Source organism: Eubalaena glacialis, chromosome 11 (assembly GCF_028564815.1).
Source record: "Eubalaena glacialis isolate mEubGla1 chromosome 11, mEubGla1.1.hap2.+ XY, whole genome shotgun sequence".
Classification (NCBI taxonomy): domain Eukaryota; kingdom Metazoa; phylum Chordata; class Mammalia; order Artiodactyla; family Balaenidae; genus Eubalaena; species Eubalaena glacialis.
Window position 1 is genome coordinate 25,103,795 of NC_083726.1, and position 27,665 is coordinate 25,131,459.

The 27,665-nt window shown below is 38.1% G+C and overlaps 1 protein-coding gene across 2 annotated transcripts in view; it reads right to left on the reverse strand.

Annotated features, from left to right (window-relative positions):
* CFAP54 (cilia and flagella associated protein 54) overlaps nt 1-27,665 on the reverse strand; it is a 303,497-nt gene that overhangs the window by 192,429 nt on the left and 83,403 nt on the right. For both annotated transcript variants that reach the window (XM_061204898.1, XM_061204897.1), the window contains exons 21-26: nt 25,481-25,573; nt 25,034-25,219; nt 16,033-16,169; nt 12,927-13,074; nt 11,060-11,215; nt 6,379-6,498 (exon numbers count right to left, since the gene is read on the reverse strand). In XM_061204898.1, the coding sequence (XP_061060881.1) occupies nt 6,379-6,498; nt 11,060-11,215; nt 12,927-13,074; nt 16,033-16,169; nt 25,034-25,219; nt 25,481-25,573 (840 nt within the window). The remainder of the gene's footprint in view (nt 1-6,378; nt 6,499-11,059; nt 11,216-12,926; nt 13,075-16,032; nt 16,170-25,033; nt 25,220-25,480; nt 25,574-27,665) is intronic.

Sequence of the window (27,665 nt, forward strand, 5' to 3'; positions counted from 1 at the left end):
GACTAATTGGGCTTTACATGTCCTAAGAGAAAATCTCTATAAAAATATGTTTATATCAAATGAATGCCTCAAATCTGGGATTCAGGGGTAGTCAGGCTTCTGGGTCTACTGGTCAGGCTGGAGGAAACTTCTGAAATGACAATTCTCAGAGTATCAGTTTGGGACAGAACCAGCTCTAGCATCAAATCCTGACATTAATATATAGTGTGTTGGCCAAAAAGCTCTTTGGGGTTTTGCGTTAACACCTCACGGAAAACCCGAACGAACTTTTTTGGCCAACTCAATATACTTTAAAGAAAATGTCCAGAACATTCAGGGTCATTTCTACAATAACGTCCAGAGGATCTCAAAATGATTCCTCAGGCGGGGGAAAGGGGCTGGAGTCACGGGTGGCAGTCAAGAAATACAGAGCCAGCCGCAAACTGCTGTGGGAGAAAAACCACAGGCAGCTGAGAGAGGAGGCATGCGAATTTCGTGGAGGACCTCAGCCTCCACGTGGCCCCAAACGCTGGTTGGAAACCCTGCCTATTCTAGGTCAGCACTCTCTCCCGTCTCCCACGGGGGCTGTTATACAAACATCTTCTCACATCTCTGAAGCCCACCCTTACTCTCCACCTCCTCACTCTCAGCAAATGACCTTGCTTCCTTTCCAGAGAGCAGTGCAGGGGAACTGGCGTATCTGCTGTCCCCAAACCCACCTACACACCCATGCGTAAGGATAACCATCCTCCTCCTGTGAGAGAGGAGAGGCAGATGTCCTGTCCAAGCTAATCCCACACATGCCCGGATCCCGCTGCTGGGACCTTGGTCTAGGGGCCACCTCTCCTCTCCTCCATCCTTATCCCTTCCCTCTCCTGACCCCTCCCCATTAACGGTCATATACGGAGTGCCTGTGTGAGCAGGACTGGTTTTTTGGTTGGCTGGTTGGTTGGCTGGTTAGTTGGTTTTTAGCAGGAGAAGTTGCTATTGGCAAGTTACAAGCAATGAGCTGCCTTGGAATAAAGTTTCTTTGTTCTGGAAGAAACACTACAGCAGCCACGGTTAGTTATTTAAATGTAAGGTGAACAGCTGCCCAGTGCCCTGGAAAGACAATGTAACCTGGTATTCTCTTATTTGAAAATGACACCCTGTCCTGGAAATACTCATTGATGGAAGGGTTTCGGGGGGAAAGGGGGAGGTGAGGCCAAGCAGATGAATATATTCTAAAGAAAAGTAACCTTGGAAGGTGCCCTTTTAGCCCAGGATTACACTAATTGATGTGTGTGTGTGACTGAGCAGTGGGAATGGAAAGGGGTCCTTTGGACTGTGTAGGACCCCTGCTTTCAACAGTTACCCCCTTGTGACAATGACAGAACTAATAGCACCAGAAAGATTCTTAAGGTTGGGGAGGGGTTAGGACTAATAAAACAGCTTTGGACTAATCGCCTTTCCAATTCTTCCTCTTGCCTAGTGGAAGCCGGATGGGACCCGTGGACTAACAACACCCTTGAGATTCTTAGACAATTCTCTTCTTTTCTTACTCTACACATTGACCCCGGGTGATACCATCTATCTCTGTTGCTTCAGTTGAGTCCGTATACTAATGACTCCGTTGTCTTTACATATATTTGGTCTCTCCTGAACTTCAAGCCTATAGGTCCAATTATATAATGTCCACCTCTCTGGATATCCTGTATGCCCCCAAATTCAATATATTCAAAACTCATTATCTTTTCCCCCTTTCCCACCCAGGGTTCAACAAATTGCATTGTACTCACCCAACTTCCCAGATAGCTGGATTACTGTGGACTCTTCCCTCTCCCTCCTTGATCCCCCCCTATTCAATTCTATCTCATAAATAACTCTTGAATCCTTTCAATTCTATCTCTCACTTTTCCACACTAGTTCAGTTCATCACCTCTCGCCTTCTAACTCATTTCCTGCCTCGGATCTTATCCCCCTCTAATTATTAGCTGTTGTGCAACCAGAATAATTTCTTTTTTTTAAAATGCAAATCTCATTATGTCATTCCCAGGTTTAAAACCCTTGAATGGCTCCTCTCTGACATCATTAGATGGCCATTCATCATCTGGTACTTGTTCACTGTTCCACTTTTTAAGGTGACTGAAATATTTAATCATATCCTCCATAATTAAAAATAAATCTGATCCTTCTTTTCCCAAACTGTGAAATTATTTCCTATTTTCTCATTGATTACTGCCTGAGGCAATCAATGTTAATAATCCTGCAACTGTTGTATTTTTTAAAAATAAATGCCTTTAAGCTTTGTCTATAGTGTCTTATCATTAAAAATGTATTTTTAAATTATCATGTCATCTATTTATCTATTTTTGTGTGTGTATCTTTTGAATTTTGTGCCCTGTTGAGAAAGGTTTCCCCTGATTTCAAGGCAATCCAAATATCCTCAAATCCATCTGGACTTCATTTTGTTTATGGTATGAGGTAGGGCTCTGGCGTTATTTTCAAATGAAGAGTCGGTTATATCACCACCTTTTATTGATAAATTATCATTTTCTCAATGAATATAAATGCCACCTTTGTCTTATATTAAGTTCTTCCTGTAGACCCGGGGCCGGCTCTTCCTGGAGCCTCTATTTTATTACACTGATCTATTTGCCCATTACTCTGTTAAGACCATTTTTTATTGAAGTGGCCTTGGTAAATTTTAATACCTACTGAGAATTTCTAAGTCACACTAATCAGTTTCAAAGAAACCTCACTAGGATTCTGATTAAAACTGCAATGCATGGAAATATTATTTTAGGAAAGATTTATATAGCTATGACAGTAAGCCTTGCTATTTAGGAACTTGGTGGGGCCTGCCATATGTGCAGATCTTATTTTGTGTCCTTCAGTAAAATTTCACATTTCTTTTATTTAGGTTCTTTAACATTTTGTTAAGTTTAAAATAGTGTGTATTATAAGTGGTATATTTTCCCCTGTCCATTTCTAACTGGCTACTACTCATATTAAAAATAAAAACAATAAGAAAAACATAAACAAAACCCAACTTATCAGTTGTATCTTACATAACTTTATAACTTCCTATAAATTCTTATACCACTTTATAAATTCTCTTTTTAATTCTAGTAATCTTTTACTAGATTCTCATGGGTTTTTGAGACCTCTACAATTACAGACAAATTATGCTTTTCTAATATTACAAAATTATTTCATACCCTTATCTATTTCATCAGACTGGATCGCTACAAATAATGAATCACATTATTAAGAGTCAGTATCTCCTGTGCCTGATTTTAAGGAAACAGCTTCAGAAATTTGCCATTTAGTATGATATTTGCTAAAAATTTTTGGTAAATGTCTTTATCATTATGCAATAACTTCCTTCCCTTCCTAACCTACTTAGAAGTTTTATTAGGAAAAGTTGCTAAGTGTTATCAAATGCCTTTGTAGCATTTTTCATATAACCTAATTGTTTTTCTCCTTTAATTTGCTGTTGTAAAATATTTAAGTTTTGTTTTAATTCAGACTTCATCTTTAATACTTGACAATGAGACTGCCCTAAGACCAGAAAGTGCCAGATGCCATCTAGGAGCAATTGGAAGGACACTACATAATGCCTCTCTTTGTCCTGATTAATGGTTTGGACACTGAATTCTGCTTTTTCAAATATGAAAATTGCCACCCCTCCTTCATTTTTGTTTGCATTTTCCCAATATCTTTGTCTATTTATTTTTCAAATTGCTTGTTATCTTGTTTTACAAGTGTTTCTTCAAATAATACACATTTGAATCTGACTTTTCAGCCCATCTGACAGTCTCTGTCTCCTGAGTTCATTCATGCTCAGGGAAGTAATTAATGTACTTGGTTTTATTCCTTCCATCTTAAATACAATCTCACTTTCCTTCTTCTTACTTTTGCTGAATTAGCCATTTTTCGTCCCTGTCATTTTTTCCTGTTCCTTTTTCCTCCCTATCATTCCTCTGTTTGCTTTTCTTTCCTGTCAATTTTGAAGTCCTATTGTGCTTTAAAGATCAGCTCATGTCTACATATTCCTGAGTCATCTTTAAATATGTATATTCTATCAAAAGAAAATAATAATGTTATACAATATATGGGGACTTCCCTGGTGGCACAGTGGTTAAGAATCCGCCTGCAAATTCAGGGGACATGGGTTCAAGCCCTGGTTCGGTAAGATCCCACATGCCGCGGAGCAACTAAGCCCGTGCGCCACAACTACTGAGCCTGTGCTCTAGAGCCCATGAACCACAACTACTGAGCCCACGCGCCACAACTACTGAAGCCCACGCTCCTAGAGCCCGTGCTCCGCAACAAGAGAAGCCACCGCAATGAGAGGCCCGCACACCACAACGAAGAGTAGCCCCCGCTCGCCGCAACTAAAGAAAGCCCGTGCACAGCAACGAAGACCCAACGCAGCCAAAAATTAATTAATTAATTAATTTTTAAAAATAATGTTATACAACGTGTATTTTTATACTATATGTATTTTTAACACACATGCACCAAGCATCTATAGCTGCTCACGCCTCCCTCAACCCCAAACAGGATAGAAGCTTTAGTCCTAGGTTACTGTTAAGTTTTTCTTTCAAGGATGACTCTTCTATTTCAAAAGTCCCTACTTAGCATTTATATTACAAAGTCCTAGTCACATCATTATTATCTATTTAACTTTAATAATACATATATGGCAAGATTCGTTGCTCCCATTATTCCTCTCCTTTTTGTCTTTCCCTATCTTGGGATTTCTGTTCTGAACCAACTGTCATTTGATAGAGTATTTCCCCAAGTGTTGTCCTCAGATAAGTACATGGACAGAATACTTTTTAAATGCCTGCACTTCTGAAAATGTTTATTTTGCCCTGACAAATGAATGATATCTTTTCCTGGTTATTAATTTTTGGGCCTTAGTCTTCTTCCCTCAGGATTCTACAAATGTTGCTCCAGGAATTTAACTGTTAGTGTTGCTGATAAAAAAAAGTCTGAAGCTAATTGACTCTCTTTCCATTGCAAATAAATAATCTGTTCTTTGGGTCTCAAAACTTTAAGATTCGTCCTTATCCTTGGACTTCAGGAATTTCACCAACATGTGTCTACATATATATTCTTACATTAATCCTGCCTGGAACTCAGAAAGACGACTACTTCTCTACTTATTTATTTTCTACCTCCAGACTCCTTTATTTCATGTTATGACTTCTGGATCTGTCTTGTGAATTTATCTCTAGATAATTCTATTTTACATTGTCGGGTATTTCTTGAGCTTCCAGATGTGACTCAAGAAGTATCATAATCATAATCTTTACCTATTTAATTTTTTAATCAAAAATTAAATTTGTTGTATATGAAAGCTGTTAAGAGTAAATCCTAAGAGTTCTCATCACAAGAAAAATTTTTTTTTCTATTTCTTTTATTTTGTATCTATAGGAGATGATGCATGGTCACTAAATTTATTGTGGTCATCACTGCATTATGTATGTAAATCAAGTCATTATGCTGTACACCTTAAACTTACACAGTGCTGTATGCCAGTTATATCTCAGTAAAATCGGAAGAAAAAAATTAAATTTGTTCTGATTGCATTGCTTGAAAGGTTTCTTTTTCTTAAGTCATCTCTGATCCTTTTCAACATGGTGAGGGTAAATAACACAATTATTCTAGTGTTTGGCCTGCTCTTTCCCCCATGGGGTTCTGAGTTCCCTTAAGTGAGTTGCTATTTTTCTTCCTGCTAAAGGCTTATGCTCCCTCAGCATCTACACAGACCAGGTCATAGATATCTCTCCAACAGCGGCAAACCAGTGAGTGACAGAAGGAATATGATTTTCTGCTCCTGAGGTCAGGCCAGGAGCCTGAATTGCCAGCAAATCATGACCTTTTTGCTAAGGTAGAGGGTAGAGGCCTCTCTGTTGCCAGACCTCCACAGAAGCAAACTTAAGTCCCATCATATCAGCCCATCCATGCAGTATTCTTCCAGATCACTGCCAAATCAGAAAGGCTCTGGGAAGACTACATAAAATAGGTACGCAAATATGGCCCTTCTTTGAAGAGATTCACTGGATTCAGTCAACCAAAGCTTTTGAAGAAACACACAATGCTGGCCTTTGAGCCAAGCAGTGAGGATACATAAGCTTACCTCTCTGCCTCTGGTATCTTGTTCTTTCTTGTTTCTAAAATGAATGAGGTCCCATAAAATGTCCTCTTTCCAGCCCCCTCTCCCTGGCCTAAGATAGGCCCTTCCAGACTTTACCAACTAGCCTGCTCAGGCTACTTTTGATCTAAAATGCTTTGGGGGTATCATTTTTCAAAGTATTCTAATTACTGTGATTACAAGCAGCTTAACTTGCTAAACCATTAGGGCTCCTAAGTTTCATGACACTAGACAAAGAATGAGATAAATACCTTTGTTATGTAGAAGATACAACAAGCTATCATGTGCTGTACACTTTCAAAGCTTGCAATATGTTTCTTTGAGTGAATATTTGGTAGTCCTTGCAAAACCACAACACACTTTATCAAGATCTGAAATATAGAAGCACAATGGTTTTTGTTGAAAACTATCATCCTTACTCATTAAAAAATGCTCTATTCAAATCATGAAGGTTTTAAGCCATCAAATTTTATTGTTATTAATAATTATGGTTAAATTGCTTATTATGTATAAAGAAGTATACCCGGAGATAAAATTGATAAATTCAATTTTCAGATGAGTCCTTCATCTAAAGTAACTTGAAAACTAGTGGAGAGGATAAAATAAATATACAAATAAATAAACAAAGCTCATTTTGACAAGTGCCGTAAAAGACATGGGCAGAATGTTACATGTATACAAGAAACTGAAGATCACATTCAGGCTTAGGAGGACTTTGAAAAACCACATGGAGAAAGATGTACCATATTAAATATACAGTGATACGGGTACTTGAAATAATAGTTTCCTTTAAAATTAAAACCAAGCACTCATATCCCAGGAAATCAATTAATATTGGCACTTACTTCCTTAACTACTCTTCATATTATGTGATCCTGAATTTGATCCAGAGCTAGACAATTAAGTTTAGCTTTCAATACTGCCTCACAGTTCTGAGCAATATTACTATCAGAAAAGCAGAGCTGAGATTGCATCAATCTATTCATCATTCAGATTATTCCAAAAGACAAATTAATATATGGAGGTTGGTCCTTTGTGGGCACATTAATTGCTTCAAGCCACCATTCTAACAATATTATTACTGTTGTTACAGAACACTTATGAATTTTTTTTAATGCTGCTTTAATTCCTCCCCTCCACCATCACCCTCTCCCACCTTACCGTACCATATCTCCAAATCGTGTTAACAACCTAGTAGCTCTGTAGTTTTCTCTAGGCTCACGTAATTATGTGTGTGTGTGTATAAATGTGTGTGTATATATATATATATGGAGGGTGAATGTTATTTTACAAAATGAAATTTATACACACTTTTCTGAACTATGCATCTCCCCTTCAAGCATGTCTTGTGAAAAATCCCTCCAAGTCTACAGGTATACCTCTAATTCATCATTTCTAATGGTTGTATAATATTATTTAGTGTGAACCAATCATAATTTATTCAGCCATTTCCAGATTCTTCCTGTTGCACAGTTTTAAGGTTGATGTTTTACAATCTGGCAGTACTGGCCATCCTCCTGTTACCGCACGTCCTCTTTGTCTCCAGCTTTTTTGCCGCCATCAAGAATGCCACAATAAGCATGCTTATAAAGGGAATTCCCTGGTGGTCCAGTGGTTAGGACTTAGCGCTTTCACTGCCATGGCCTGGGTTCAATCCCCCACTTGGGGAACTAAGATCCCACAAGCAGTGTGACGTGGACACACAAAAACAACAACAGAAAAAACCACCCTTATACAAGCTCAGTTGCCAAAATAAGTGGCAAGTGAGGTGCCAGCTTTGAGATGATACCCAGCGAGGGTGAGGCACCGTCCTCCAGGGCACAGTATATACTCTAAATCAGTGACCCTTATGTGGTACTGTGTTCCCAGCAGGTAGAACACATGGAACCAACGGGTGCAACTAGGGGTGATTTTAATCTATGGGATAAATGGCTAATAAAGGGACTGCTGTGTTGGGTAAATGTACTTTTTAATTTACTAAAATCTTACTCTATGGGGAAAATTACTAGCAGAGGAATTTCTATGTCAGGTATATTTGCTTTTAATTTTACTTAAATTATATTCAGTTTAATTAAAATTAAGATTGCCTTACCAAATTTCAAAGCCTATAAAATTCACATTTCTCCCATCAATGAAAGGGAATGTCTTTGCCCCACATTCTCACCAGCAATAGGAGTTACAGATCTTTTCAACTCTGCTAGTGATATTATATTCCTGATTTAATGTGCATTTCTGTGGATACTCAGAATTTGAGTATCTTTTCATATGTTTTTTGGCTACTTGAATTTGCTCTCCTGTAAACTGCCTATTATTATCCTGTGCCCATTTTTTATTAGTTACTGTCAATTTGTAAGACTTTTTGTTATATATATTTACCCTCATCAGTGTTACTTTTCCCAGATCCTTAAATTGTCTACTATCTTTGTTATGGTCCCTTTCGTCACACATGGGTTGCCATAAATATAGTCAAATATGTCTTATTTTTCTTATTATTTCCAAGAGTTCTATCTTGGTTAGAAAGTGTTCCCCAACCCTGGGTTGCACGTGTAATCTCTTGGGGTTTTTTTTTTTTCCTAAAAGTTTTGGCTTTCTTTTACATCTAAGTCTTTAATACATCTGGACTTTCTATGTATGGTACAAAATAGGGGTCAAATTCTACTTTCTTTCAGAGGAATATCCAAATGTTTCACCACCATTTACTAAAAATATCCATTATCTTCCCACTGAAGTGGAATGCCAATTCCATCATATATTTCATCCTCATCCAAAGTGAGGCCTATTTCTGGAATCTCTCCTTTGTACCACTCATCTTTTCCTGCTCTGAACAATACAATTTAATTTGAAACTCCCTTCCTAAGGTCTTCCTCATAGCGACAACCACTTTCTGAGTTAAAGGCATCCTGAAGCAGTGGGATCCTGGAGAATGACAGGGGACTACCCTGAACTCAACCAACTAAGTATCAATTGCAGGCGCTGTTCCCAGGGTGCTGCCTTTACTGGAGCACACTAAAAGGGGTGCCTCGATGTGGCTAATGTTGTCTTTTCTATCCTATTGGACAGAAGTAATCTCCTATGGGGAAGAAGTATGAGAAGGAGTTCCCAGTCACACTGGGCAGACAAGAACATACATTTAGAGTCTTGCCACAGGGCAATGATAACTCTCCCACCTTCCGACCTAATATTTTATGAAAGAACCTGAACTTGCTGGACACGTCTCAAAACAAAACATTGGACCGCCGTCAGTAAACCATGTTAACTGAACCTAATAAACAAGAAATGGCAAATAAGTTGCAGATGTGAGATGCATGGCCTCCAGAGGGTAGAAATAAACCCTAAGAAGAGTCAGGGGCCTGACACATTAATGAAATGTCTGGGACATGCTGAGACACTCCCTCCAAAGTAGGTCTGACATCTGGAATCTCTCACCTCTAAGAAGACAGAACAATGCCAGGGAAATGCTTTTGGGGTCTGGAGGAAGCATATTCCACATTTGGGAACACTGCTCTGATCCACTCACAAGTGACATGGAACTGCCAGCTATGAGTCTAGATTTTGCATTTTGGAGGCAGATCTCTTCAACAGCTGAACTATTGAGTTGGCCAAAAAGTTTGTTTGGTTTTAAATAAAAATAAGACACATTTTTCATTTTCACCAAGAACTCTATTGAACAATGAATTCATTAACCAAATGAACTTTTTGGCCAACCCAATACTTACTAGGTGGGGGGCATGTGAGAGAAGGGGGCATGTCTATGCTCCAGTTTAGCCCCTCCAAGGGGAATATTTGTTAAGTTACTGAAGCTCTCGGGTTAGTTTCCTCAATGGTGAATTAAACACTTTATACTTTGCATGAGTTCACTCATATCTTCTTGATTCTCAAAATCTGAGTCAATGATGATGATGACAACCAACGATAGTGATAATGATGACTTTGTGTAAGTATCAGCAGTCAAATCTTACTTCTCTCACTGCTTCCTGTGGTAGGCAGAATTCTAAGACAGTCCTCAAGATTCCGCCCCTGGTGTACAAGCCCTGTATAATCCCTTCTCCTTGAGGGCAAGTAGGACCTGTGATGGGATGCTCACTCTCATCACTACATTACATTATATAAGACTCCTCGTGCATCTTAGAGGATACTCCTCTGCTGGCCTGGAAGAAGCAAACTGCCATGTAGTGGAGAAGGTCATGTGGCAGGGCACTGGTAGCCAGCCCTTCAGAACCAAGGACCTCATCACACAGCCACATGGAAATGAATTCTCTCAACAACCAATGAGTCTGGAAGAGAACCCAGAGGCTCAGGTGAGATCACAGTTCTGACCAACACCTTGATTTTAGCCTGATGAGACCCTGATCAGAAGATCCAGACAACCTGTATCCAGCCTCCTGACCTACAGAGACTATGAGATAGTAAATGGGTGTTGTTTTGAGCCATTGAGTTTACAGTGATTTGTTAGGAAGCATAGACAACTAATATAATCCCTTCAGCCAGGTCCCACCTACCCTTTTTCCAAAAATTCCAACTCCATCACAGAGACATCAAGTCTTTTTTCTCCTGGGTCATCCATCAGTTTTTCCCCCTAGATGATGGCTTTAACAATATGCTTTGAATAAATATTGCTGTTTCTAACATTACAAGAACATAAAAATTGAAATAACTTTAAAAACCTAGAAAAGTATACTGCCAATATTTAAATATGGACAGCAATGGGGCTGACTGTTTTCAGGGAAACACATTTTAAGTCCTTATTTCTATTCGCCCAGACATACAATTTAAATTATTAAAACGTTTTTCAGTTAACTCATGAAATTTCATAATACTTGCTCTTGACCTATTTGTACTTTCTAAGGACACATTGCTTTTTCTTTTCCAAAATGCATTATTGAGTTGCCTTTGTAAAAATACCCTTATCTGGGGGGGAAAAGATGCCCTTACCCGTACAACAGGTACCAAAACAATATTGTGATAGATGATAGGAGCAAGGAGGCCATAACATTGAGTAACAGCTTGAAGGGCATAACTGGAATCATTTAGGTAGTTGCTCAGTTCCAATGCCACTAATACTCTCTCACATTCAGTTAGTCTAGCAATCTGTAAAGGAACAGGTATTGTTACTCAAGTTGAACATCAGGTACTTAACTCATGTGTCTCTAATGAGAAGAAAGGATAGGAAATGTGATCCTTGTGGCTTAACAATAACAGGAAGGTTGATATAAAGAAAAACCTAAATTCAGGAACAACTCTAACTCCCCAATAATGCTGCATGTGGATGACACGATCTTAGAATTAAACTTTAGAATTTTTTATAAATTACGATACAAATACCACTAGCGACAGAAAAGGAACCAATCTTTTTTCATTGGTAAGATAAAATCTTGGCTATAGTTTAGAGAAAAAAATCTAGCTTTTTCAAAAACATAAATTATAACAAATAATAATTAAAATATAATATTGCTGTAATATTGGTCCTACATGATTAACAGTGTCTTATTTCCCTCCTGGATTTGTGAGAAAATGATAAATTTACTCTAGACAAAACTAAATCTTCTATTATACTTTTACTACTTAAAAAAAAAAAAAGGTAAATTTTCAATAGACCAAACTAATCTTCTGTTATACTTCTGCAACTTAATGTAAAGTTAGGCTTTGTGTGATTAAACGCCACTTAAAAAGAGTAAGAATGCTATCTTATTCCTTATTTCTCTTTCTTGGGGAAAGATTTCATTATTTGTCTGTATATACACACAAGATTATGAACACAGAAAACAGTATGAGCGGCAACCAGAAATTTCCACACAGCAAATTATTATTAGAATGGTAGTCTAGCATTCTGGAATTCACTTAAGTACTTAAACATTGTCCTTATTTTCAGACTAGATTATGAAAAAAAGAAACTAAATGCAATGTAGTAGGAACAGGTCGATGGCTGTGAATGCTTGGGCTCTACAAGACTGTGAACTTGTCTTAGGCAAAGAATCATGTTTTTTTCACTTTCATATCCACAGAAACTGGCACAGTCTCATGTAACAATTTATTGGTTAATTAATTAATGAATAAGTGGATGATAGGAAAAAGCAACTGTAAAAGAACAAAAAATATGGCAAAAGTCTCCATATACCTAAGGTGAGTAAAGAAGGAAAGAGAGAAAAAGAAGAGTGAACCTCAATCTAGATTGAAAAAAATAATGTAGGATTGTTACTAAAAGCAAGAGCATTGTAAGGTTGCTGATGTACAAGAGCAATGTTTATAAGCACCCTGAGAACCTATCAATAGGAAGTAAGTTAAATTCCTGCCTCCGCACAGGAATGCAATATTATAATTTTAAAGAATGTGGCAGATGGATATGTACCAGCATGAAAATATGTCCAAGATATATTATGAAAAGTGTTTAAAAGGCAAACTTCAGAACAGTAAGTAGATCATGATTCCATTTTTGTAAATAATAACGTATTTGTCTATGCATACTTTTAAAAATTGGCGAAATCACATGAAAACAATAAGGTAGTATTCTTAGGGGCAATAGGATTACAATGGGTTTCACTTTATACTTTATACATTTTTGGATATTTGAATTTATACTACTTTTATTCAGGAAAAATATATATAAATTGAAAAGAAGGGTTAAACACCATGAACTCCAGCCTGTGAAACCTACATACAGTATCAAATAAACCAGCATAATCATGCAAAGGCTTCTCAGTCCATTCACAAGCCAGGATATGCAATCCCCAAAGAACATAAACTTAGAACATCAACAAACACAGGGAAATCAGCACATTTGCAATCATTTTAATTCACTTACTTGTTGAGAGGGGAAAACCTCATTGCCTTTAATATTATCACAGAAAAGATTTTCTTCTTTAATTTTAATGTCACTTGTTACAAAAATATTTCTAAGAAAAAGATATAAGAGAATTGAAGAACTCTCTGCCAAAATATCTGAATGTAATCTGCGAAAAGAAGTAAATGATGTTACAGGTATAAAATGATTTAGCATGTGAACTCGACTTTTTAGATTGATTTGTTCTTAATACCGACACAATGATCCCAAGACAGCAGCAAAAGTTTATGGGACAAAAGTTTGTGGAACAGTTACTCTTGCACAGCTGTTTAAATTGAAATTAAAGACTATTCTTAACAACAAGTTCACAACTAAGAAAATTAAGCTGTTGACATATTAGGTCATGGATACATAAAAATAACTACTGGTAAAGTTTTCTGGTTCTGATATATAAAGTTCTATTCTATCAATATAATGAAATCGCTATAGCTATTCAGAAGTTTGGGAAATAGGCCCAATATTTCAACCAATAAACTTTCTGAAAGTGAGGGTTATTTATAGCAAAATCAGCCACGGTTAAAGAGAGGTAGAGACAGAGAGATTTGGGGTGGGGCGGTGGAGGGGCAGAGTTACTTCTAATTATCTTTTCTAAATCACAGTCAACAGTGCCAACAAACTGTGAAATCTGTAGTCTTCCTTCTTTGTTTCCATAGTCCCTTCCTTGACCTTAAGCCTTACTTAGTGACAAACCCTCTCTCCTAAGCTTCAAGTCCCTCCACTCTCTATACCCTCTATCCCTATAAAACAGGAAAGGATCTGACATCAGTAATTCACACCTGAAGATGATCTGTTTCACCACCATGTTAAACTCTGAAATTGTCTTTGCCCGGAGACTTTTAGTTCTCCCGCTTCTGCAACTCATACTAAACTTTCTTTGTCCTCGCGATGACCATGAGTACCTAGACATACACAGTGAGTCCAGACTATCGCCTCCCTCTGGCTCTATTTCCTCCCCTACCCAGCTCGGGCTCTGGTCAGTCATTTCCATAGTGACCTCTCTAGCACTTCAGATTCTGCACCCCTTATTTTATGCAATAATCAACTTGTCTGACCTTGCATAGATGTCACCGTTCGACTTTTCTATCCCTGCCACAATGGTCAATCAATTATTCACTTATTTATTCTCCTTATTCCTTTTTTTTCCCCCACTCAAACTAGCATTTGCTCAACACCTACCATGACACTATTCTAGGCCCTGGGATATAAAGATGAATCAAATGTAGCCCTCAGCCATAAGGAATGGGGCTCTACTACAATGCATGTTACATAACATCAACTGAGTCATTAGTGATTCTCAGCAACACTTCCGTTTATCCCTGATGTCTCCTTGTTCATATTCCCCACAGCAAATGATCTGAACCCCCTGTTCCCCATCCCATGTGCTCTGATATCCTCCTAGCTCTACCACCATATATCCTCAGGCTCTCCCTCTCCGCTGGCTCCCTTCTCTCCATCCTCCAAAATTCTTTCCTTAAGCCCGCCTTCCCCCTCAAGCCTCTGCCCACTTTCCTCTTATCTTTACCACCAAACTTCACAGGAGTAGTCTTTTCTTGTTACTACTCTCCATTTTCATTTATTCCTTAGCCAACTGCAAAATGTTTCTGGCCCATCATGGCACAAAAATGGCTCTCTTCAACTTACCAATGTCTTCCTAATTGCCAACTCTAAAAGCCTCTTCTCAGTTTTCATCCTACCCAACGTCTCTGCAGCATTTTCTTGAGCAACTGCCCTGCCTGACCTTGCACTAGGATGTAATACTGCTGGCCAGTCTCTCCGTGGTGATATTCTCACTTCCCTTGGCAATGTACTTTCCTGGACTTTTACTTCCAGAACTGATCCTTTTCAATTTCCTTCCTTGGTTCCAACTCCTGCTTCTGCCTCTTAAATGTAAGCAATGCCCAGGGTTCAAGTCCAGCCTTCCACCTTTTCTGCTAAACAGTCATTCCCCGGGAGATATCACTCATTGTCAAAATTTCAATGATGACCTCAATGGACAGTTTATATTTCCATGTCTCTAGCCTTGACCTCTCTCCTGAGTGCGAGCACTAAATATCCAACTCCCTACCGGACATATATCTACAAAGACGTCCTGCTGGAAAACTAAACTCCAAATATCTCCAAATTCATTCTCTTCCTCCAAAAACTCATTCCACATCTCAGGTTCCCTTAGTAAACCTCAGAGGCTTCCCATCATTGGAAATCCCAGTCAACTTTCACTCCTTCCTCTTATCTCCATGAATCACATAAAATCTTCCAGACCTGTCTCTTCCTCCTCTGAAATGCCTCTCAAATCCATCGCCCATAGCACTGAGCATTCTTGTACATAGTAAACACTAAGTCTACGTTTGTTTAATTGAATGGAATTATACGTTTATGTGAATAAGTGTTACCAATGCCTTGCCTCATCCAGCATTTGCATTTTTAAGCTTATTGTCTTTGACTGAGGGGTGAAGGGTTTTGTCTTATTAATTTCAGGCATTAACAAGCAGGTAAAGGAGACTGTTGTTGAACATGTTGAGACGGGCTGAAATTACACCAATGCTCATTTCTGATGCTGCTTTTAGACTCTGGTTTCTTAAGGAAAAATGGCAAAGAATGGCCTGTGGCTTTATATGGCTTCTACAGGCCTATTTTCAGTTGATGGTCTAATCCTGGGAGCCTCCTCAAGCAAAGGAAAAGCCTTCTTACCACAAGAGTCCATCCATCAGACCCTAACCTTAACCTCAACCTGACCTTGCTCTGTTACAAAGGTCCCCAATGCATATGCATGTTTTCTAGTATAACTGACATTACTTTGGTTAGTATTTGGTATTTTTTTCCATAACCTCATTACCTTATATTCAGAATGTATCCATATACTTCCAGTGTTTTTTCTGATTCTAACAAAGAAGTTTCTAACAAGGACTCAAGCCTTTGGAATATAAACACTTACTAAAATACTTTTTGCAAATAGTTTTACGTGGACCATCTTAACATGAAATTGAAAATAAATTAATTCTAGGCTTCACAGCCAACATCTATATTTTCAATAAGCCAACTAATATTTTAAAAGAATATTTCCAATTACCTTCTCTGTGTAATAGTCATTATATTGCTTAAACTAATAATGGATTGGTCATCCTGAAGTGGTGAAGCAACAAAATAATCCCAAACTGGTGAGAAAACTTTCTTAGCCAATTCATAGTTACCAATCTGATAGGCGACCTGCAGCAGAAAGCACATTATCTTAAGCATTACTTGAATTTGTGAAATGTGTATTTTAAACAAGAATTTTGAGAAGGTCCTATCGCACACTAATTTCATACAAAGTTATTCACATTTGCTGTTCCGCTCTACGGGGCCACAGCAAGGTAACGACAGCCACTGGCAAGGGAGACAGACACATTTTGAAATCTCTTTTATTTCTAAATTGCATGGAAATTTGAAACTCTGTAAGGATGTTTCGAATGCTCATAAGCAAAACAAAGATCACATCTGAGCCAAATTAATTTCATTTCCATCTATCTCGGCAGTGCACTCCATTTATTACAGACACTGTTATAATGAACAATCTGTTCCAAGAGAAACAATCAGATTTCCCAAACCCAAAATATGAAATATACTTCATTCTCCTCTGGTTCTGACGCTTTCCGAGCTATTGTGCAACAAAGAGTTCACAGCTGAAAAGAGTGAGGAGTAAAAGAGAGACGCTTCCAAGAAGCCATCCTGTGTTTTAAGTTCAACACGTTCAACATTCAGCAAAATAACTGATTTCACTGGTAAAACCTAGAAGCTCAGGAGAAAAATAAATTCATCAACTTACCTATCTCTTTTAGTAGAACATAGTTCTTTAAATACATCTCTAAAAATCACTCTATACAAATATGTATAACAATATAAAATCGTACCACATGAGTTATGTGCTGCTTCAAATCCTTAGTGGAAGCAGGTAGGATGTAAAGTATTAATAAATACATTAAATTAAGTATGCAAATGACATGTTGCTAGACTGTATTCCACACAAGGGAATAACTTACAGGGCCAGAACTTTTAAAATCTGCCAAGTCAGTACTCATAATCAACCAACCAGTAAACTTTTATGAAGTTTCTATGCTGTGCTAAGCACTGTAAAGATAGATTCTTCAAAGCTTAAAACGATCTCATACTCCATGAAACTGTAATCAAGTTACAGACGTAAAACACATGAAATCACAGAAAAATTGCAAATAACAACATCATAATTGTGGAGACTTAGAAAAGGAGAAATGAAGACTATAAGGAGGAATCAGGGCTTGAGGTAAACGCCAAGGCAGGGATAAAGTTCAGAGGGGCACAGTTTAGACAGAACCTCAAAAAGGTCCCATAATGGAAACTGCCACAGTGCCTTTGAGACTGGAAAGACAGGTCAGAATTTCAAGAAAACTAGGCAGTATGATTGGACAGGTAAAGTGGGACATGATTTCAGAAAGCCTTGAAAATCAGGTGGAAGTATTTAAAGATGTCAAGTACTGGACCAAGCACTTTACCAGCATTACTGTGTTGACTCCTCATTGACCTCTATGACCATCCCTGTTTTTCAGATGAAGAAACTGGGGCATTGACAAGTTGAATAATTTGTACAAAGCCTGATAATCAGTAAAAAAAAAATAGTAGAGCCAAGACTTAGTGTGACAGATGAGGTCCCTTCTCTGGGCCACAGTGGTCAAATGAAAAAGTTGGGCTAAGTGGTCACTAAAACACCATTATAATTCTAAGATTTACCATGGAAAATGGTAACAGGTGATGTGTAAGGGAGTTGGTGAAACTATAACTGAATGCTCTTTCCTTTTAAAATATAGCCTTTTAAAAACAGTGTTATTTCTGAGTCACTTTGCTGTACAGTAGAAATTAGCGCAACACTGTAAATAAACTATACTTCAAATAAAAAAAAGAGGGAAAATGTAAAAATAATGTTATTTATTCAGTCAGTGGACATTGCAAAACAAGGAAAGATGCCATGATAAAACTAAGGTCTATAAATTCATGAGTCTGTGTGGGCTAACAGAGAAGTGCTGTGATAATCAGCCGGTTCAAAGATGGTTAACTAGTAGTCACCCGTAGAACAGATGTTAGAAGGAGTGAGGTTAAAATGAGAAAGAAGCACTAAATGACTAACGAGACAATTAAGCACAGGAGAGACCTCCTCCTCGATACATGACCTTCACACTTGGCTTCTACGACACATTCCTTTTCAGCTGCCTTGGCAAGCTCCTCCTCTTTTCCCGTATGTTAGCATGCCCCGGGGCTCCGTCTTGGGACCTCTCCTCTTCTCCTGTCTGCACTCCTTTCCTTGGTGCTGTCATCCAGCCCCATGGCTTTAGTTGTCACATGACTACTCTCAAATCCCTCTGCTGCCCAGCCCTCTCTCCCAAACTCCAGATTCATACATCTAACTGACTACTCAAAAATTCTCTCCGAATATCTAACAAACATCTGACCTTAACATGTCCCAAACTGCATTTCTGATCTCCCCCTGCCCCAAATCTACACCACTCACACCCTTCCCCAACTCATCTGAGGTCAAGTCTGTCCTTCCAGTTAGTCAGCTAAATTCCTTAGAGTCATCTTCTATTTTTCTCTGTCCATTGTTTCCATCAGGAACTCTTGTTAACTCCTCCTTCAAAACATATCCAGAATCTGGCCACTTCTCACCACATCAACTACTATCACACTCGCCGAGCCACCCCCATCTCTCACTGGTTCATGGCAGTAGATAGCTCCCTCTGCCTCTACTCTCACCCCCTTATGATGTATGCACAACACAGCAGCTCGGGTGAACCTTTGAAATAGAAGTCACGTTATGCCATCCTATTACATCAAACCCTCTCCAGCGGCTCCCCATTTCACTCCAGGTGAAAGCCAAACTTATTACCATGGCCTGGAATCCTTTTAATGATCTGCTTTCTCACCCACCCACTCACCTTTTACCTCCCTAAACAATCCTTTTGGCCCCTCTGCTCCAGTCATTCTGGTCTCCTTGCTGTTTATATTATACCAGGTGCACTTCTGGAATCCTTCAGGCTTTTTGTTCTAGCTCTTTCTGTGGAATGCTCTTCCTCCAGAGAGCCACTCCCTCACCTCCTTCAAGTCTCTGCTCAAATCTCATCTTCCAGATGACGCCTTCCCTGATCACCCTACTTAATACTGTACTCTACCTTCCTTTCCCCCAGTTCACATCTCCAATTCCTCTGACCATACTCTACATTTTCCTTCCATAGAACTTACCTTCTAATATACTAGATAGTTTATGCCTTTACTATGTTCATCGTTTATTACTTACCTCTCACCACGGCATTTTGCTCACTTTGCTTAGAACAGTGGTTCTCAAAGTATGGTCCCTGGACCATCAGCATCTGCATCACCTAGGAGCTTGTTATAAATGCAAAATTCTCGGGCCCTACCCCAGACCTGGTGAATCATAAACTCTGGTGGTGGGACCAGCAATCTGTTTAACCAGCACTCCAGATCATTCTGATGCAAGCTCAAGTTTTAGAATCACTAGCCTAGAGCAATGCCTGGCACAGAGTAAGCACTCAATAATAATGTGTTAAATGAACTTAAAAATCCTCTTTTCCTGATAATTTCCCCCTACCTACAGAAGAGGACACCCAGCAATGGTACTATACTATAGCATGATTGACTGGCCCAGGCTGAGGGCCTGACCCAAGCTGGGTGTTTTATAGCCCCCCCTGCAAAGCAAGATGGACCCTCTACACACACCCAAAGTTTGGTTCTGATGTTAAGGCTGATGACACCACATGCACCAGGAGAATTTGAGAGAAAGTTTATTATTCACACAAGGGCCTCCCAGGGAGAGTCCCTTGGGCAGGCAGAGGCAGGTCTGGGATGGCTTTGGGCAGAGCAGGAGGAATGGGTTGGGCTTCGATTAGTGGCTGGAGGATAGGACCGGGGAAAGTTCCTGCCAGTCGAGACGTTTAAATTTCCTGCAGGCACCAAAGGAGAAGGTGAACTCATAGACCTCCCTATCAGCCTGCTCAGATGTGGGGCTGTGGGAAAAAAGAAGGCTGAGGTTTAAAAACAAGTCAGCAGCCAAATATTAAAAATGAGTTCAGACTCTTTCTTACATTGGGTGAGCCAATTAGAGTCTCTTTTTCAGGAATTTGGAATCAAGATTAGAACACAGCTAGCCGGTCCCTGTATATGACTGAAACTGAGGAATACACAAAAAAGTTCAGGGGCTGCCATTTTCCCTCCCGAGATGGAAAAGAAAAGAAAGGAAAGTCAATATTTAAAAAGAAAAAGAAAGCAGATGTAGAGAGAGAGCCAGAGGTATGAGACTTAGAGCTGCCTGGACTTTGCAGCCTTCCCAGGGCCAGGCTGCATTCCCCCAAGCCAGGCTTTCTTGCAATCAGGGTCTTAACTGAAACCATAAGTCAAAATTATCTAAACAAGGGTTACTGTTGTGGTGATGAGATTGATTAAAAAAAAAAAACAGTTCAAAGGAAGAAGAAATTATACCTAGCATAGAACCTGGCACAAAACAGACACTGAATTCATCAATAAATAGACGAGCAGAGAGGGTGGTAATGTTCAGAAAGAGGATAAGAGGGAAAAGAACAGTTGAACCTTCTTAATGAGATTTTTAAATGGGGATGACTATCTTTTACCTGTTAGCCCTATTTTTTTTTGAATGGTCATAGACAAAAGGCAGACCTCTATTAATAAAAGAGTTTCAATGAATTCATATATGAATTGGAAAAAAAAGTACGAATTTTAGTTTCCTTTCTCCTGCCACCAGCATCAAACTCTGCTGCCCATACTGATTACCACGACCAGCAGAGCAGCACCAACCCAGGCAGAGAATAGATGGGAGAGATGTGGGCTCTAGAAGGACTTGGCACATGTTACATGGTGAACACATGACTTCCTTGGAACCTGGACAGATCAGTAGAAAGGCATGAGCTCGTTCAAATGTCAGGCTTACCATCTACTACCAGAGTAACCTTGGGTAAATTATCAATACTTAACATCCCTAAAACACCCTTTCTGGAATAAAATGGGATTGGCAGAAGAAGGGTTAAATTAATCTGTTTCCTCAACTTGAAATGAAAGTAATAATACCACCTCATAGAGTTACTGTAATCAATGGAATAATGAATCTTAAAATGTCTATCACACAGTTTTTTAATAAATGATATTCCTCACTTCCTTATCTCAACAAGCCATTGTGCCCACTCACTATTTGATTTAGTAGTTCGATAATCCAGCAGTATGTGGCATTTGGTCTTGTATTCATTTTACAGATAGGGAAATTGAGACCAAGCAATTTGCCTAAAATCCTAAAATCCTGCTCACAGATTTCTAATTGTCTATATTTTATATCACATTATCTAGCCATTCCCAACTTAAAAGGGAATAATAAAAAGAAATGAGCCTATAAAGAGGTGGAAATTGGATAATATCTGTAGAAAATATATAATTCATAAAGGTTCCTCAAAAATTTTCCAGATAGCCTAAACTAGTTTTCTACATTATCGGAAAATCTAGTAAAGATTCACCTGACTTTATTATTGTTTATAGAAAAATGTTTAGTAAAAGTACAACCTAAAACCCCAAACCAAGTTAATCATAGGCATTTAGTGAAGTAACTCCATATTTTACTATACAATTTTTATAACATTTTTTAAAAAATAGAATTATCCTGAAACTAAAAACTAGCCACTCTCATGAAAAATTGTAATTTTTCATTGCAATTCCAAAAGAAAGGTACCTTTTCCTGATAAAACTTGAAAGCGTAAACTCAAATTTTAAATTAAGGAGGAAATTTTATGAGGAAATTCTGCTTTAGCCACTTAACATTATGAGAGAGAATGCTCATAAACTGTCATAAATGAACTACAGTACTGCAAATATAGTATCAGTAAAGAAACACAGGTCATTACTTTATGACACTTCTCATTATCCTAGCAGTATAGCTTGGACTTCCTTTTATTAACTTTCAATGAAAGTTCTGCCAAATAAAGCGCAAGAGTCAAACCACTCCCTGGAGAAAAATTAGACCTTGATGAAATATTCGGTCCCTCACTTTGAAATAACTCCATCACTGCAAATTAGGAAATATATTAGATTCCAAAGAAATCAAAACATCAGAAAACCATGAGCCAATATGACATGCTAAACCAATGCCAGACAAATCCTAGCAATTCTCTCAATTAAATTTTCTTTGAAAAATATGATAATATAAAATTCCAGTAAGACCTTAGCTTATAATACTAATCAACTATTAAGAGGAAAAACCAGCACAATAGAAATGTGATAAAATTTAGAAGAGCCATCAGCTCTACAGCCAACCATAAACTTAAAATTACAGGCTTGAGACTTAGTTCAACGAGTCATTTTTTCTAGAATCGCATTCACTGGTGACATGTTTTAAGTCAGGCAATCATTTCAGCAAAAAATGTCAATTCATGAGTATATCTATAATTAAGAACAACAATAATATTCATTAAGCGCCTACTGTGTTGTAAGTGTTACAGTTAAACATTTGACATGCATAATTCCATTTAATACTCATAATAGTTCTGAGAGGTAACTACTATTATTATTCCACTTCACAGATGAAGGTTACTTGCCCAATGTCACACGGCTAACGTGAGGACCTGAAACTTAAACTCAGGTCTGTCTGTCTCTATGAACCCAGAAACTTCACTTCTATAAACTGATACTAAGAAAATAATCATGGATGCAGGTAAAGATGCTCAACATCACTAATTATTAGAGAAACAGAAGTCAAAACTACAATGAGGTATCATCTCACACTGGGCAGAATGGCCATTATCAAAAAGTCTATAAATAAATTCTGGAGAGGATGTGGAGAAAAGGGAACCCTCTTGCACTGTTGGTGGGAATGTAAATTGGTGCAGCCACTATGGGAACCGGAAGGAAGTCCCTTAAAAACTAAAACTAGAACTACCATATGATGCAACAATCCCACTCCTGGGCATATATCCAGAGAAAACTATAATTTGAAAAGGTACATGCACCCCAATGTTCATTGCAGCACTATTTACAATAGCCAGGACATGGAAACAACCCAAGTGCCCATCAACAGATGATTGGTTTAATGTGATATATAAATACATACACACACACACATATGCACACACAATGGAATATTACTCAGCCATAAAAAAAGAATAAAATATTACTATTTGCAGCAACATGGATGGACCTAGAGATTATCATACTAAGTGAAGTAAGTCAGAAAGACAAATACCATATGATATCACTTATATGTAGAATCTAAAATATGACACAAATGACCTTATCTACAAAACAGAAACAGACTCACAGACATAGAAAACAAACTTACGGTTATCATAGGGGAAAGGGAGGAGGAAAGGGATAAATTAGGAGTATGGGATTAACAGATACAGACTACTATACATAAAATAAATAATCATCAAGTATTTACTGTATGGCACAGGGAACTATATTCAATATCTTATGATAACTTACAATGGAAAATAATCTGAAAAAAATACATACATATAGGGCTTCCCTGGTGGCGCAGTGGTTGAGAATCTGCCTGCCAGTGCAGGGGACACGGGTTCGAGCCCTGGTCTGGGAAGATCCCACGTGCCGCGGAGCAACTAGGCCCGTGAGCCACAATTACTGAGCCTGCGCGTCTGGAGCCTGTGCTCCGCAACAAGAGAGGCCGTGATAGTGAGAGGCCCGCGCACCGCGATGAAGGGTGGCCCCCACTTGCCGCATTTAGAGAAAGCCCTCGCACAGAAACGAAGACCCAACACAGCCATAAATAAATATAAATAAATAAATAATTAATTTTAAAAAAAATACATACATATATATATAATTGAATCATGTTGCTGCACACCTGAAACTAACACAATATTGTAAAACAACTGATATATATATATTTTTATTGAAGTATGGTTGATTTACAATGTTGTGTTAGATTCTGGTGTACAGCAACATGCTTCAGTTATACATATATATATACATATACTTTTTCATATTCTTTTCCATTATGGTTTATTACAGGATATTGAATATAGTTCCCTGTGCTATACAGTAGAAATTTATTGTTTATCTATTTTATATACAGTAGTTTGTATCTGTTAATCCCAAACTCCTAATTTATCCTTCCTCCACCCCCTTTCCCCTTTGGTGACCACAAGTTTGTTTTCTATGTTTGCGAGTCTGTTTCTGTCTCATAAACAAGTTCATTTGTGTCATATTTTAGATTCCACACATAAGTGATATCATATGGTATTTGTCTTTCTCTTTCTGACTTACTTAAGTATGATAATCTCTAGGTCCATCCGTGTTGCTGCAAATGGCATTATTTCATTCTTTTTTATGTTTGAGTAGTATTCCATTGTGTATACATACACTACACTATGATATATTTTTAAGATGCAATACCATGCAGATGTTAAAAATTATGTTTTGAAAGAATACTTAATGGAATGGAAAAAAGTCAATTATGTATTAAATGAAAATATCAGATGTAAAATAATATGTACACTATGACTAAAATTATATATTATACATAAATTCACATACATATGTGTATATATGTCTACATACATATTGTGTGTAGACATACATATTTGTGTATGTATACATACACACACAGAGAAAAGGATATCTCTGGATCAGGGTTGCTCAACCTTCTCACTGTTGACATTTTGGACCGGATAACACTTTGTTGGGGGAGGGGGTGCTGCCCTTTCCATTGTAGGGTGCTTATCAGCATCCCTGACCTCTACCCTCTAGATGCCAGCAGCACTCCTCTAGATTGTGGCTACCAAAAATGTCTCCAGACGTTGACATATATGTCCCCCCCCGGGGGCCAAAATTGCTTCAGGTTAAGAACTGCTACTCTGGATGATAGGAAAACAGATAACATTTACTTCCAAAATTTCTAAAAGCAATGTGTGTTGCATTTAAAATCCAGGAAAAAAGTGTTATTGTAAAAAGCATTCTGTTTTTTCATCAGAAATTACTTAGTAACTGCTTAACGGGAAAAAACAGAGGAAAAAATTAGAAGAAATCTCTTCTACCTGTGTCAATAACATCCGAGCAGTGACAGCAGAAAGAGGTGGGTAAACCAGAATTGGTTTAGTCGTCTCCCCAATAGCATCACCAATAAGCTTTCCATTAGAACAATAAGCAGCAATTGCAAAGATGTATTTTTCATTGGTTTCTAAACCTTTTACTTCAAAAACGCTTTTGCCATCAGCCGGTATCTATTAACAAAAACATATTTCAAGTTATGCATGGAAAATTAAATGGGTCTTTAAAAATATAATTAAGTGACCTCTTTATGTTAAGGGAAAAAAAACCTTTTTCATTTACTGTTGGATTTTAGTTATGACTCAAGATGAAATTAGACAAATTCACTGAAATAATGACTACATAAAGGAAAAAAATGAACAACACTCAATTGTCATTAATGAGACTTTTGGTAAGATTTCCTGACATTCAGAGGTTTTTTTAATTTGACGTACCGCTTCTCCTGAGTTTGGGAGATGATTATTGTTTAGTCTTACTTTTCCATAGCTCCCTTCTGCTTTGCAACCCAAAATGCAGTACCAGGAGACCTGCCACAGAGAGAGATGAGCCCGTCATCCATAGTCTGTTTAACAAAGCACTCAATTTCTTTTATCATGATGTGGCAAAAGGAATACTTTTCTATATAAAAATATAACTATTCAAGTTTTAAAACATGAAACCTAAGTTTATAAAAATACTTAGATTTACTCTTTAAAAAAAGACAAATATAGTTTACCTGGGACCACCAAGACTAAAATATTATTCATTATTAATTATTTTTAACTACTATTAAGTGAGCAGTTCCTATGTGTTAAGCATTGTTAGGAAATTTACATATACTTTCTCATATTTGAAACATCCCTATGAGATAGGATTTCTATTGCCATTTTGCTTTACAAAAGATGGAGACGCAGAGACGTTCAATAACCTGCCCAAGATCAGACAGTGGCAGGGAGTGACTCCAAAGATGACATCATCTTGATGAAAAAAAAGACCTACTCTGAAATGATTTTCATATTTTATTTAATAATATGGGACAAAAAGCAGGTAGTAAAAAAAGCAAGATACTAAACTGTAGTATTTTAAATAAAATGTAAAAATACATATGAAAAAGCCTGGAAGAAAATGTTCCTAAATAAGAATAGTAGCGGAGTTCAGACAATACAACGGTAAGATTACGGATAATTTTTTTTCTCTAGTTCATAAATTTTCTGAAACATGATATTCTTTTGACAATTCTTAAATACAGATGTAAACCAAAAGCAAAATGCAAATTACACAGAAACAATCAAACTTAAACTTGATTAAATGGTTAGACAATGGTCTTTTTGCCAAGATGTCAAAATAATGGATATTCCTCATGGTAATGCACTATTCTCACTGTAGGGGGTAAGGGAGAGAGTTGATACCTAGGGAGAAGCATTATTAGGAGCCATACTGCCCAGGGATTAGTGATGGAAGGGTTGTCATCACTGTGGCATTCCCTTTTCCCAAAGGCTCCACCTCACAACATCTCAACTCCTAAAATGGAAAATAAGGGAAATGTAATTGTCTCTAAGAAGCAACTGCCTCTTACAGCTTAGCCCACTATTTCTTCCTCTGGGTCAATGGAAAAATCCTCATTGTATCTTGTCTGCACAAGTAGTTCTCAACTCTGACTATGCCCAAGAATCATTTTTTAAAATACAGTTTGTACAGAATCAACCGTTTTTAAAAATTGCATATACCTAAGCCTGCCTAGTCTCAATGAATAAGACTGTCTGGTACAAATAGCCGAACTTTTGTGTTTCCAAAGAAAATTTCTCAGGTGATTAAAGAGCATTAGGAAAGGCAGAATTTCGAGGACAAAGAGAATGTTGAAGGAACTTGGAAGCTGGAGGCCAGGAGAAAAAACTCAGCTGAATCTCAGAAAAATTTAGAAACTACCTTTCCTTGATTTTTCATGCAAAAAGAGTACCATGGGGCAGGGAGGGGGAAGGCAGAAAGATGGTGTTTTATGACTTAGATCAGTGGTCCCCACCTTTTTTGGCACCAGGGACTGGTTTTGTGGAAGACAATTTTTCCACGGACCGGGGTGGGGTGGGGCAGGGGCGGCGGTGTGGTGATGGTACCGGCGGTAATGCAAGCGATGGGGAGCGATGGGGAGCGATGGGGAGCGACAGATGAAGCTTCGCTCGCTCGCCACTCACCTCCTGCTGTGCGGCCCGGTTCCTAACAGGCCGTGGACCGGTACCAGTCCGTGGCCCGGGGGTTGCGGACCCCTGACTTAGATCATTATTGCTCTAAGTTAAGCTCTACATACAAACCAGAATTTGAAGGGTAAATTTTCTCTAAAAGCATTTTTACAAGTAGGCTTTATATTTCTATTCTGTTCCACAGATGAAAACATCTTAGTTTGTGAAACTAGTAGAAGACTGTGTCCTTAGAGTCTGTGTAAGAGAAACGACACCATCGACAAACCACCACTAACTTTGGAAGTAAAAGTTTATAAATAACACTAGCATTTTCAACCATTAAAACAGATGTTAATGCAACAAATGCCTTAACAAGAGGTTTTGATAAAACAAAAGATGGCTGAAATCTCAAACTAGAAAATGTATTTAAGTCCATAGCACCATCTAGTGCTATGGAGTGGGTAAC